The sequence below is a fragment of the Urtica dioica genome, chromosome 7, assembly GCF_054948205.1.
Source record: "Urtica dioica subsp. dioica isolate 48M chromosome 7, U.dioica_male_clone48M_v1_H2, whole genome shotgun sequence".
In the NCBI taxonomy this organism is placed as follows: Eukaryota; Viridiplantae; Streptophyta; class Magnoliopsida; order Rosales; family Urticaceae; genus Urtica; species Urtica dioica.
Window position 1 is genome coordinate 5,880,803 of NC_142762.1, and position 14,335 is coordinate 5,895,137.

Sequence of the window (14,335 nt, forward strand, 5' to 3'; positions counted from 1 at the left end):
CGTAAGTTGTTAAGTTTGTTTATGGACTAAAAGACTAAGGTTTTATCATAAAGCTTCAAACAAAGAAAGAATAAATGAACGTTTGAACTTTATTAATGAATGAATAAGCAATTACAAGCAAGAGTCTTCATGAGACTTTATTACATCAAATGTACATAAATAGACACTACTACTCTTCTTGTGGGCACCATTGACAACAAACTCCCATTTGACTCAAAGAAGATGTGAGTAGTCCTACATGCCTAATCCCTCTCGAAGTTGGTCGAAGACCATGTTCGCTAGGGCCTTGGTGAATGGATCTGCCAGAGATCTACTTCACCTCCACGTCTCCGTGCTGCGCGATCTCTCGAATCAAATGGTATTTCCTCTCAATATGCTTAGAGCGCTTATGGCTTCGAGGTTCCTTTGAGTTAGCGGCAGCCCCACTATTATCACAATAAAGGGTCATGGGCTCGTCGACGTTTGGAACAACTTCTAAATACTTAAGGAATTTTCTAAGCCATACAACCTCTTTCGATGCTTCACAAGCAGCCACATATTCTGCTTCCATTGTGGAGTCAGCAATGCAAGATTGCTTAATACTTCTCCACACAACAGCTCCACCTTTAAGGATGAACACAGATCCCGAAGTGGATTTCCTGGAATCCTTATCCGCTTGAAAATCGGAGACGGTATATCCCGTCATAGTCAGGTCAGCACCTGAGTATGTAAGCATCAAGTTCCCAGTTCTTGGAAGATACTTAAGAACATGCTTAACAGCGATCCAGTGCTCGGGTCCAGGGTTGGATTGGAAACGGCTAACTATGCCAACGGCGAAACATATATCAGGTCTAGTGCAAAGCATAGCATACATGAGGTTTCCTACGACAGAGGCGTAAGGAATTTTCCTCATGTCTTCAATCTCTTGTGCAGTCTTGGGAGACTGGTCCTTAGAGAGTGAAACTCCATGCCTAAAGGGTGTTTGGCCCTTCTTGGAGTCTTGCATCGAGAAGCGATCCATTACCTTATCAATATAAGATGCTTGAGAGAGCGACAGGGTCCGGTTTTTCCTATCTCGAAAGATTTGGATCCCCAGAATGTACGCGGCTTCTCCTAGATCCTTCATATCGAATTGCTTTGCCAGCCAGACCTTAACCTCAGATAACTTACCCACGTCATTACCAATGAGTAGTATATCATCGACATATAGCACCAGAAACACAACTATGCCTTCGTGTATTAACTTGTAAACACAAGGCTCATCTATTGACTGTTCAAAATCGAAGCTTTTCACAGTTTCATCGAATTTGATATTCCATGACCTAGATGCTTGCTTTAATCCATAAATGGACTTAAGCAACTCACAAACCTTGGTCTCTTGACCTTCTTCCACGAAACGGTCTGGTTGAGCCATGTAAATGCGCTCGTCAAGATTGCCATTCAGAAAGGCTGTCTTGACATCCATTTGCCAGATCTCATAGTCGAGAGCTGCAGCTATGGATATGAGTATGCCACTACTAGAAATTAGGCTTATTACAACGACATTTCTTACAATGACATTTGTCGTTGTAATAACAACATATATTACAACGACACAGTCGTTGTAATATATTTATATCAACACCATAAATTTTGACGATCCTATTTTCGATAAAGTTTTGGCGGGCTTGTCTATTGCAACGACAAATTTAGCGCGAGAATATACTACAATGACAAAATCGTTGAGAAAGCTTAAAATTTGCATTAAAATTTTTTTTTTCGGCAACATAATATTTCGAAAACTATATTACAACGAGATGTCGTTGCTATATGTCATGTTTCTTTGTTTACCCTGCAACAACGACAAATGTCGTTGCAGTAGTTTTTTTAAAAAATAGATGAAATTAATTATTAAAACTTGTTCTCAGAAATAAAATATTTTTAAATAGCTATGGCAACGACATGTCGTTGCTATTGCATATATTTTTGTTTTTTTTATTGCACCGGTGAATGTCGTAGTAATAGAATTAGGTTCACTTATTTTGCGCGTAAACTTCTCTGAGTAGTTATCCCCCACGATATGCTGTGAGCAAAAAGAAAAGAAAATCCCCACGATGCTCAAAATACACCATCTTCCTTCTCAATATAACACTCAGAATATCCTTCCGAATTTTCCCCCTTTTATCCACACTGTTAAAATCGGAGCCCTCTTTGAACGCCGCCGGCCTTCGAACGCCGCCGAACTCGGTCGCCTATCGCCGGACGTCACTCTCTGTGGCGAGCTCGTTCGACACTACGATTATCCTTGCTCCGAACACACGGTCTCTCTCTCTCTCTCTCTCTCTATCTCTCTCTCTCTCTCTATATATATATATATATATATATATATCAATAACTTTGAATGAACTCTGTAGAAATTTTGTTGACCCATTGGGATTGGAATTATAGACGTAGAATCCCCTGGAATTGTATTTTATATGGAAAAGAGATAAAGACAAGGAATTTAGTCCATGAATTTCAATATTTGTGATTAATTAAAAGAAAAGGTACAATTTGACATGTCCGCTGTTATACTTGATCATATAATCAATTTGTTTTTTTCCCCTATTGTTTTATGCCATTACTTTTTTGGGTTGATAATTTCTCAAACTGTTGTTGCCGTTTGAACACTGCAGACGCCTTTCACGAGATTGTGGCCGCACTTCACTGACTGCCTCCTCCCTTTGGACACCGTTGACGCCTCACCGAACCATCACTGTACTCACAGACCACCGCCCTTCTTCAAACACAGTCGGGTACCTGCTTTCAGAGGTAAACATTATTTGAAAAAAATGAATAAAAAATGTGCTTTTATGCCCTTAAATTCCAGCAAAACAAATAAAAAAAATCTCATGTTCCTTTTGCGTTTATATTGGAAAATGTTATTCAATCGAGTGCTTTGTAAAAAGGTCTTTTGGGTTTTGGTCTGTGGTCCAGGGTTTCTTTTTTGTGTTTTTTTTTTGGAATATTTGGTTTGGGGGGTTCCTTTCCCTCGGGCTGGCTTGGTTTCGGTCCATGTTTTAACTGTTGTGGTTCTATCTATTGGTGATGTAAAAGTCTTTTTTTTGTGTCGGTTGTGTTTGTGTATTGGAATCTCTCTTCACGGTTCATGAGTGACTTTCTATGTTTTATATTCATTTATCATTTACCAATGTTGTTTATCATGATGTGTTTTGGTGTTGCCCTGTTTTCACACTTTCTTTTTTCTTTTTACATGCAATCTTGCATGGTGTTGTCTTTCCCATACGAATCATTTGTTTATAGCATGGAGACATGTTTTTTTTTTTTTTTTTGGAAGTACTTCATTGGTTTTGTTCTCTGATATATTTTTTTTACTTGGATTTCATTGTTATGCTCACCGATTAGGTTACTTCATTGCTTATTATGCTCATCGATCATGCTGGTTACTTCAATTTATATTTAGTTTCTCTTCGTTAATGTTGATATAACTTTCCTTGATGTTTAGCGCGTTTCATTCAAAGAAGATTTCATTACGTATCTTCCTTGACGTGTCTTTGACTCGCCATCGACGCCGCTGCTCAAACTCACCCTCGACGCCCGATCGACGTCGGTGCTCGTTTCAAGGTAAATAGTTCCATTAATGATATAATTCGATTATGAATTTTTTTTTGTTTGGAATTTTGTAGTTTATGATATATGTTTATGTGAATATATGTTCTTTTTATGAAAATATGTTTCTTATTTTTTTAGTAATTTAATAATTTGGTTTAAAAAGTGACGAGCTCATTTAGTTTTTTTTTTTTTTTTTTTTTTTTTGGTGCTAACTAAGTGTTTTATTCGGATGATATGAGCCAAATCACTGAGGCTCTGTAATTTTGTGGTCCATATTAGTTTAATATAGTTAGGTTTATTGTATTTTTGAAAATTTGTAGATATGTGGTCGACAATAGATAAAAGTTGGATATTTGAGGAAAATCGACTGAGTGAGAAGTACTTTACTGGAGTTATGATGTTTTTAGCTATTGCCAAAAAGCTTGTTGACGCGCAGGGTAAAGTGCGATGTCCATGCAAGAGTTGCCTTAATGTTTTGAGGCAAAAGATAGAGGTCGTTGATACACATCTATTTGACAAAGGGTTCTCCACCATATATACAACGTGGATCCATCATGGCGAGACTGAAGTTGTAGTGGGGCAACCAGAGAACAGTGATCCTGATGAAGGTGTTGGTGGAATGTACGACGCGTTGCACGATATTATGGATCGAGATGATGTCGACGAAGAAAATCCTATAGACCCCAACCGCGAGTATAACGCAGGCCAGTTTAAAGATCTCTTCGGTGAAATGCAAAAAGAATTGTGGCCTGGTTGCACAGAATATTCATCATTGTCATTTATCGTCACGTTGATGCACATCAAAGTGATGAATAATTGGACAAATACTTCGTTTGACCAGCTCTTAAAAGTGTTGAAAAAGTCACATCCCGATGGTAATAGAATTCCTGAATCACACTACGAGGCAAAAACAAGGTTGCGCCGTCTTGGATTGGGGCATGAAAAGATTGAAGTTTGCAAGAATGATTGTGCTTTGTTTTGGAAGGAGAATGATGATGCCAAAAATTGTCCAGTTTGCAATGAGAGTCGATATGTAATCAAGCAAGGGGGAAAAACATCCCGCACAAGGTGTTGCGTTATTTTCCATTGAAAGATAGATTGAAGCGCTTGTATATGTCACGTCACATGGCAAAAGAGATGCAATGGCACAAAACTGAAAGGTTGGAAGAAGATGGAGTACTTCGACATCCAGCTGATGGAGCGGCGTGGAAAGAGTTCGACAAGAAGTTCCCCACTTTTGCAGCAGAACCAAAGAATGTTCGTCTCGGTTTAGCTGCCGATGGATTCAACCCATTCGGAAATATGAGTCTCTCATACAGTATGTGGCCTGTTGTTCTAACCGCATACAATTTGCCTCCATGGCTATGCATGAAGTCCTCGTACCTGATGTTGTCATTGCTGATTCCGGGTCCAACTGCGCCTGGAAAGGACATGGACATATTTCTACGACCACTAGTTGATGAGTTGAAAGAGCTTTGGGAAGATGGAATAGTTATACGAGATGGCTCTGATGGGAAACTATTCAAGATGCACGCTGCATTGTTGTGGACAGTGAATGATTTTCCCGCACGGAGTAGCTTATCTGGATGGAGCGGACAAGGATACATGGCATGTCCAACATGCAACGACCAAACTCCTTGGCTGAAATCTCGCAGCAAAATTGTGTACTATGATCATCGTCGATTCTTACCTACAAGACATCGCATGAGAAAGAGCAAACATTATCAGAATCGAACGGAGAAACGGGATGCCCCGAGGAAACTCTCAGGGGATGATATACTTCATCAATTAAGCTTTGTCAAGAAAGCAACCCCAGGGAAACACAACGATTTTGGTGGGAAAAAACGAAAGCGTGGAAAAGAAGAACTTAACTGGTCAAAAAAGAGTATTTTCTTTGAGTTGCCTTATTGGTCAAAGTTGTTGTTAAGGCATAATCTAGATGTCATGCATATAGAAAAAAATGTATGCGATAACCTCTTGGGAACCTTGTTGAACATCGAAGGGAAGTCGAAAGACACCGATAAAGCTAGAATGGATTTGAAGGATCTGAATATCAAACCAGAATTGCATTTATACATGGAACGAAATAGGTGGATGAAACCACAAGCAGAATACACTTTGACTCCCGCAGAAAGAAAAGGCTTTACGGATTTCCTCAAAGCAGTAAGGTTTCCGGACGGTTTTGCTGGAAACTTGAAGAAGAATGTTCGCAGTGGAGATGGGAAGTTGATGGGGTTGAAGTCTCATGATTGTCACATTATCATGCAACGTTTACTAGTACCTGGCGTTCGTCCGTACATAGAGAAAAATATCCAAGCTGCAATCACAGAGCTTTGTAATTTTTTCAAATTGTTATGTGCCAAGACGTTGAATGTGAAGGATCTTGAGAAACTGAAAGATGATGTGATAGAGATCTTGTGTAAATTAGAACAAATTTTTCCGCCGGCGTTTTTCACTATTATGGTGCATCTGGTAATGCATCTACCGGAAGAGGCTCTTCAAGGAGGCCCGGTTCACATGCGATGGATGTACCCGTTTGAGAGATATCTTGGATCTCTTAAACATTTTGTGAGAAATCGAGCTAAACCAGAAGGGTCTATTGCAGAAGCGTATGTGGTCAACGAAGCTTTAACGTTTTGTTCGAGGTATATGGATGAGATTGAGACCCGTTTCAGAATGCCTGGAAGGACAGATGTTGCTTCTCCATATGAATTTGAAGAACGCGAGATGTCTGTATTTAAATGCCCGTGCAAGTCTTATGGCATGATGACTCCAAAAACATTGGAGAATGACTTGATTGAGAAAGCAGAATGGTACATCCTTACTAACTGCTCGGAAATAGACAAATACAAGATGTAAGTGTGCATATTATATAAAGTTAATGATATCTTTATATGATCACTACTTAAATGTAATTAATTTCTAATTCCAGTGAGCATAGGGAAGTTTTACAAGCAGAAGGCCGACCAAATGTGGATAATGCTCATCGGAAAGAGTTTCGAACGTGGTTTTTGAAAAAGGTTTGGTAAAGTGTTTTTTTTTATTACAAGTTAAATATATGGTGCTGCAAATAATCTAGTGTTATTTGTCTCGATAGGCATATGAATTACGACAAATTGGTTCTGTGGAAATAACCGATGAGATTTTTGCCTTAGCATCGGGATGTAGTTCACTAGTCAACTCTTATTCTGGTATGGTAGTGAATGGAGTGAAATTCGTATGTCGTCAACGAGATAACAGAAGAACTACACAAAATAGTGGGGTCTGGGTTCCAAGTGATGAAGGGTATGATTTTTATGGGCAAGTTGAAGATATTATAGTGCTGCGATATATATATGGCTGCCATGTTGTCCTCTTTCAATGTCGTTGGTTTGACACTGACCTACGCAAGAAGCGAGTAATTAAAGACAAAAATCTAAAAAGTGTCTACGTGGAGGCAGAATGGTTTAAGGATGAACCTTTTGTATTAGCTACTCAAGCAAAACAAGTGTTTTATTTGCAAGACGACCTAAATGGGTCGCAGTGGAGAATTGTCGAAGAATGTGATCATCGACATATTTGGGACCTGCCTGAGATTGATATACTTTATGGTGAATCACCGTCCACATTTGACCTATTGGTGGAATCATCAGACTTGGAAGTTATGTCTCTCAACCGTAAAGAAATTGAGCCTGAGCTTGTTGTGGACACGAGCATAGTATTCCAACCTTATGGGCAAAACAATGAAGAATTTATTGACGACGTAGAAGAAGAAGAAGAAGAAGAAGTAGAAGAAGAAGAAGTTGGTAGAGAAGACTCAGACGATGACTTTTAATGGTAATCAATTTAATTATTGCTACTCAACGAACTCGACCCACAAATATGAGATTTGATTGTGGATTGTTTATCGTGAAACCAGATAAAGTTAGAACTCTGTTTATACTTGGAAAATCTCATCTATAGTTTTTTATATATATATAAACGTGAGCAGTGGGTAGACATTGTACATATGCAGCTGTAATTTCCAACCTTTTTGTGAACTTGAATGAACTAAATCAGAAGTCCTTGTATTTAAATGTTTTTCTAATTTTATTTTTTCAATTGTCAATCTCATTTATGGTTTGTTTGTGAATGTAGATGACAGGTGATCAACCCGATGCGATTCTCTCACAGGTTAGTAAGAAAAAAAGGGGGGTCTACAAAGGCCTAAAGACTGCGCGTGACCTTGAAGCAGCTAAGGGGAAGCTCCGTGTAGAGTTGGATGAGTCCACATACAAGGCAATCAACGGCTCCAAATCAAATTATGCGCGAGAAATTGGGAATGTTGTCCGTGCTAACCTTCTTCCCTATTTGGATAGCTGGAGTTCAAACCCACCTGAAAAGATTGCAAAGATCATCCCATATATGCGGAACATCTTTGACATAACTATATTAGGAGACGATACAAGGGAGATGAAGCAAACCCACATCGATGCGGCAATCATTCGTGATGCAAAGAATCGTTACCGTGATTGGAAAGCAGCCTTATGTCGTCACTTCCTGATGCACGAAGGGGTTCAAAACATTGAAGGAGCTCTTGTAAAGTGTCCGGAAACGGTTGATGATGTTGCTGTTTGGAAACTTTGTGTTGAAAGGTTCAGTAGCAAAGAGTTTCAGGTGAGTCAATATGTTACAGTTTTCAATTACTATTGTCAGTATTACTCTTAAATATAAATGCTAACCTAGAACGCTGAATTAATCAAGGAAAAACATATTCAAAACAAGGCAAATTCCATGAAGAAAAAAGCGACTAGCAGACAAGGATCGCGCAGCTATGCAAGCCATTGATTTGCTTTGGTAGAATATATTATGAATAATTTTGCATTTGTGTATGAATGATGTGAATACTCTGTGGTCTGGGGATTTTATGGTAGTTGGAATTTTATTCGCAGGTATTAGAAGTAAGGCATAGTGCCGGGTTTGTCAATATTTAAGGGGGAATTATGGCGAAATTTTCGTAGAACTAATAATTGTATTGTATATGTTTGTAGAGAAATCAAGAAACAGGAAAGTTGAAGAGCATAATGGATAACTGGCGTGACCAACACATGAAAGATGGGAAGTGGGTGAACGATGCTGTGAGCGACACTTACGTGAGTAATAATCAGAAATTATTTTAATCATTAATATTTAAATATATATATATATATATGTGTGTGTGTGTATGTATTGTAATTCAATTTTTTTTATACAGGACCGGATGCTTGAGCAGCAGACAATTATAACCCAAGAGCAAGAGTCTATTGATCCGTCATCGAGGATGGACGCTGATGAGATTGAGAGGTGCGCTGTCGAGAACACCTTGGGATCACGACGCGATCTTCGTAAAGGAATCGGTGCATTGTTACCAAAGATGGTGAAGATGGGGGCTGATATTGCTGAGTCTAGCTCTTCTCATCCTCCCATGTCTAGTTTTCATGGTCAGTCTCAGCCACACTCTGATACTCAGATATCTAGCATGGTCGCAAATCTAGTCTCGCAGAATCTTCGCGACTTTGTTGCTGTTCTACAGAGAGACAATCCTGGAATGCGGATACCTGAAATACCTATGGTAAATGATCAGCTTCAACAGACTCGTGTGGAATCTCCATTGACTACTCCTAGATTGTCGGAGCAATCTACGCCAGGATTATCCCAGTCAGCCCCTGATCATTTGTCGTCTCAGAACGTACCTACACCAACAGAGCCAGCAACGACAATGTATCAAGCCACACCGGCGGTTACACGAGGAACACGAGGAGGACAAGCAGTCCAAACTTCAAAACGTGGACGAGGTTGTTAGTTGTATTAATTTATAATGACTCTTTTGTTTTTATCTTCTTGCAAACCGCACTCTTATGCTTTGCAAAGTTTGGTTTATAATATGATTACAATACTTTTGCTTTAACTAATATTATGCAAATGATCTTTGATTTATAAATATACTGTTTAGTATAGTAGTTGCATTATAAATTTTGTTTGATTTATAATATTATACACTGAATTTGGTATTATGTTCTACAAATAATTTTTTTTTATAATTAAAATAAAATATATAAGCATACCTAAAACAACGACTATTGTCGTTGTAATAGTAATATGAGTCGTTGTTACACGTTTGGCGGAAATAACCGCGAATATCTATCTATCACAACGATTCAGCGTAGTTGCAATAGGTATTTTACAACGACACCTTCGTTGCAAGAAAGTCCGCATATTGAGTGCTTGTAAATTCTTAAAACAACGACATAGTTCGTTGTAATAGATGTGTAACAACGACGTAGATATTACAACGACGTTGGTCGTTGTAATAGACTTCTAGCTACAGGTTTCTAACAACGACTGTTGTCGTTGCTATAACGTCTAAATGTCGTTGTAAGATAGGTATTGCAACGAGTATCGAAGTCTATTACAACGGGAAATATCGCTGTTACAAGCCTAATTTCTAGTAGTGTGCGGATGGATTTAAGCATCGCAACTGGCGAGAAGGTTTCTTCATAGTCAATCCCTTCTTGTTGGGTATAACCCTTCGCCACAAGTCGTGCTTTGAACGTCTCGACGTTCCCATCAGGACCCCTTTTCTTCTTGTATATCCACTTACACCCTACGGGTTTAATCCCTTCAGGAAGGTCTACAAGTTTCCAGACATTGTTGACATACATCGAGTGCATTTCAACTTTCATGGCGTCAAGCCAAAGGTTTGATTCAGAACAAGCCATCGCTTGGCTATAGGAAACAGGATCATCCATGTCAGAGACGGCTACAAGAGAGTCTCCATAAGACATGTACCTGTCAGGCTTTTGAGTAGCCCTCCCACTACGTCTAAGTACTACTTGACGAGATTATGATGAATTAGGTTGTGTTTCAGTTGGGGTAAGAACAATTCTTACAGATGAGGTAGAAGCTTCCTCACCCAACTTTTCTTCAAGCACAATTTTGCTTCTAGGTTTCGCATCCTTCATGAAGTCCTCCTCAAGGAAACCAGCATTCGTGCTAACGAAAGTCTTATCGTCCTCGGGACTATAGAAAATGAAACCTTTGGTTTCCTTTGGATATCCCAAAAACAGGCACAATTCTGACCTACTAGCCAACTTGCTAGTCTTTTGCCTTAGCACATGTGCAGGGCAACCCCAAATTCGGATGTGGCCCAAACTTACTTTACGGCCAGTCCATCTTTCATAAGGAGTACCAGGAACCGTCTTGGACGGAACTTGGTTCAGAATATAAACGGCTGTTTCGAGGGCATATCCCCAAAAGGAAGGAGGGAGTGATGAGTAACTCATCATTGATCTAACCATCTCCATTAGAGTTCGGTTCCTTCTCTCTGACACTCCGTTTTGTTGAGGTGTGCCAGGTGCGGTAAGCTGAGAAGCGATACCTTCTTCTTTAAGAAAGTCATCGAACTCTCCAGACATATACTCACCACCTCGATCGGATCGAAGGGTTTTGATCACTTTGCCAATTTGCTTTTCCACTAAAGCCTTAAAGACCTTAAATACGTTAAAGGTCTCGGATTTGTGTTTGAGCAAATAGACAAACCCATATAGTGAGTAATCATAAGTGAAGGTAACGAAGTATTCGTATCCTCCACGTGCCTGTTGGCTGAGCGGACCACATACATCAGAATGTACTAGTTCCAGTAACTCAGTGGCTCTTTGACCCTTATCGGAGAAAGGTCGCTTAGTCATTTTTCCTTCTATGCAGGATTCACAAGTAGGTAGTAAACCTATTGCAGAGGCTTGGAGTGGACCGTCCCTCACAAGTCTCTTAATCCTATCTAGACTGATATGACCAAGTCTTAAGTGCCATAGGTATGTTTATTTTGTTAGATCGGAGGATTCATGAAGTTTGATTCTCTTTGGCTCCCTAATTAGGTCATTATCTATTTCGGTGTATAAAAGGGAAGGTTGAGTGGGATAAATGTAAAAAAGAGCATTCTTCATACATGCATCAGTGACAAAAGAATTATCAGGAAACGAAATACGAATTCCATTCTTAATGAACTTTAAACAATAATCTTGCTCACGAAGACGAGCAACGGATATTAAGTTCTTCCCAAAGGTAGGAACAAAATAAACATTATTCAGGTTTAAAGTGCGGTCTTCAAAAGACAGCGTCACGGATCGCACAACCTTTGCAGACACCAGGCTCCCATCACCCCATTTGAAACAGAACTCGCCTTCCTCTAAGCTTTTGGTTTTCTTGAAACCATTCAAGGAACAACAAATATGGTTAGTAGCAGCGGAGTCAAGAATCCACGTTGATACATTATCAGCTACTAAGCATGCTTTGGTAACTAGTACAATACTATGTTCCTTTGCTTTGAGATAGGCAGAACAGTTCTTTTTAGCGGCCTTGTGAGGTCTCTTCTTAGTTCCAGAGGCGGAGGCTTTGTGCTCAGTAGCATGTGCCTCTCATTGATTCCTCTTTCTCTTAGTGAGACCTACAGCAGTGTGAAGTCCCTTCATAAGCTTGGTAACAGTGTACTCTAGCTTGTTTATGAAGTAGTTCATCTTGAAGGTATCAAGAGATGCGGGGAGAGTTTCTAAGATCATATCTATGATATTCTTCCCATCAATCTCAGATCCTAGGATTTCCATTTTATTCAGAAAACTAATGATCAGTATCATGAAGTCTCCAACAGGAGTCCTAGCCTGCATATGACAGTTCATAAACTGTCGGACTGCTTGTAGCCTTGTTTGACGCCTTTGCCCTCCAAACATCTCAAGGAGATTGTAGAGCATGTCAGTGGCAGTCTCGATGTCACGATGTTGCTCTTTCAGCATATTGTTCATAGATGCCAAGATATAGCACCTCACAATCTCATCGGATCGAAGCCTGGCCACTAAGGCGTCATTGTCCTCTTGAGTTGAATCATCATTCGTCAGAGGAGGACACGGGGTGGTGAGTACCCATTTGTGCTTGTTAACGGTAGGTATTATGTCGAGGTTACGTTTCGAATCTACGTAGTTTTCGTTTTCGAGTTTGATCGAGGAAAGAAAGATAGAGAGATGGTTGAGAGACATATTGCCTATATAAGTTGAAACAAGTTTATGATTAGTCTTTGGTTTAGGATTTAAGTTTTATTAAGACTTTTATAAAATCCAAAGGTGTTATAAACCAAACGATAATTTACTCCCTCAAGAGAAGGCCGCAAAAAATCTCCTTTTATAAGTAAATGACACATCATTAATGCTAAGCCAAGATGTCAATACATCTATTTTGACTAGCCACCTTGTAAATTGGTTTGATCACTCACATCCTTTCGCAGGGCCTCGGGGGAGGATTACTAGGGATTGAGCCTAAGTGTGCAACCAACCACTTAGTCCAAAAGATCAACTTTGAAAAACAATCCCCCAAGGGGAGGCCTTGCCATCATCGTCTCACTCTCGGACGTAGCTCATTGAGCAATGATCAGAGCAAAGCGCCCTTGAGTACTCTCATTTAAGAGAGGGCCACGAGGGTGACTCTTAGTCTGGCGACACTTGCACTTTTCATTAGTGTTGGGGATCGTGGGTTACAAACAACAAGTATAACCCTCCCACTTAGTTTTTGGAGTTCGTTCATCGACTCTTATAAGTTCGGAAACAGATTTCCTAGTTAGAGAGCGACAGAGCGGACAACTAGAAGAGAATCCTAGATCGACATGTTCAGAGTAGTATTAGTGCATAAAGGCACAAGGTACATACTCGATCTTTTCCTATTTTCTATTTCGGGAAAGTGCATGAGGGAAGTGTGAACTTCAACTCACTCGAACACTTGAAATTTGAGATTACACATCTTTTTATTTTTCGGCTTGTCTACAAGGAGACCTCCCACTCAAATTTTCAAGAGCATATAGATTTTGAACATATGTGATATAGATATAATTTTGAAAACATTTTGAAAACTTATTTGATTTGGATGACAAAATATTTTCAAGTTTGAAAGTGAAAACGGTTTTTCAAAATTCAAACTAGTTTTGTAAAAATTCAATTTCAATTAAACTTTCAAAAATCAAAACATTTTAATCTTACACATCATGTTTATAAAAACATTTTTTCTCAAGAAAATTTTCTCATTAGAGTTCTATAACTCATGGTAGTGGGGTTTGAAAATCCGGATTTCTAAAAAAAAACTGGAGTTTCGGAACAGCCGCGCACCTCGGAGTAAAATCGCCATATCTGGCGGCTCCGATGTCCTTTTGAGCCGAAACCGGTGGCATTGGACAGAGGACAGACAGAGCTTTAATTTGATTTAAGAATCAATAAAATTTGATTTCTGAGCAGAGAGTTATGCCACTTTTAATGCGGGTTTACTCCAGCTCGAAGAAAAAGAAATAATTATAGCTTGGTCCTTTTTAGGTGCGAAAAAGAATCGAGTGTAACGGAACGTTTTATGAAGGTTGTTAAAGCTTTTATTTGTGTTTTATGAGCAAGGTAATAACAAGGCATAAAAGAAATAACAACATGCATAAAACGATTCAAGTAAATAAAAGAAACTAGCAAGACAATATAACTAGTCACAAAATTTTACTCGAAATTTCTCAAACCTTTAAAACACGTTTTTTTAATATAAAAAATTAAAAACTTTTAGAACAGATTCTAATGTGTTTTAATAACATCCCAAATCATAGAAAATCAACATGATTTTTAATTTAAAGGCAAGAGCAATAAATTAAAAAAAAATCTAAGATAACAATTCTAACTTGTCACAAAATTAGTAAACTTTCGAAAACGATTTTCAAGCTCATATTTTTAAATACATGTACATGCTAATCTTTGACCAT

The 14,335-nt window shown here is 38.9% G+C and overlaps 2 protein-coding genes across 2 annotated transcripts; both read left to right on the forward strand.

Moving 5' to 3' along the window:
- Positions 1-2,189: 2,189 nt before the first annotated feature.
- LOC149390160 (uncharacterized) lies at positions 2,190-10,009 on the forward strand. The gene is made up of 6 exons (XM_089619685.1): positions 2,190-2,279; positions 2,634-2,769; positions 3,464-3,582; positions 8,580-8,681; positions 8,783-9,288; positions 9,952-10,009. The coding sequence occupies exons 4-6, from the start codon at positions 8,613-8,615 to the stop codon at positions 10,007-10,009; spliced, it is 633 nt and encodes a 210-aa protein (XP_089475811.1). The 5' UTR covers positions 2,190-2,279; positions 2,634-2,769; positions 3,464-3,582; positions 8,580-8,612.
- LOC149390161 (uncharacterized) lies at positions 3,908-8,604 on the forward strand. The gene is made up of 6 exons (XM_089619684.1): positions 3,908-6,425; positions 6,503-6,590; positions 6,668-7,351; positions 7,687-8,205; positions 8,481-8,506; positions 8,580-8,604. Exons 1-6 carry the CDS (start codon positions 4,684-4,686, stop codon positions 8,602-8,604), a joined length of 3,084 nt encoding a protein of 1,027 aa, XP_089475810.1. The 5' UTR covers positions 3,908-4,683.
- Positions 10,010-14,335: the final 4,326 nt, after the last annotated feature.

What these genes read in the sequence shown, in the direction of transcription:
- LOC149390160 (XM_089619685.1), top strand. Translation starts at nt 8,613, where the DNA reads ATGGATAACTGGCGTGACCAACACATGAAAGATGGGAAGTGGGTGAAC. An exon ending in ATGCTGTGAGCGACACTTAC is followed by an intron (nt 8,682 to 8,782) that starts GTGAGTAATAAT and finishes TTTTTTATACAG; the next exon opens with GACCGGATGCTTGAGCAGCA. An exon ending in ACAGAGCCAGCAACGACAAT is followed by an intron (nt 9,289 to 9,951) that starts GTATCAAGCCAC and finishes GTTGTAAGATAG; the next exon opens with GTATTGCAACGAGTATCGAA.
- LOC149390161 (XM_089619684.1), top strand. Translation starts at nt 4,684, where the DNA reads ATGTCACGTCACATGGCAAAAGAGATGCAATGGCACAAAACTGAAAGG. An exon ending in GAAATAGACAAATACAAGAT is followed by an intron (nt 6,426 to 6,502) that starts GTAAGTGTGCAT and finishes TTCTAATTCCAG; the next exon opens with TGAGCATAGGGAAGTTTTAC. An exon ending in GAACGTGGTTTTTGAAAAAG is followed by an intron (nt 6,591 to 6,667) that starts GTTTGGTAAAGT and finishes TTGTCTCGATAG; the next exon opens with GCATATGAATTACGACAAAT.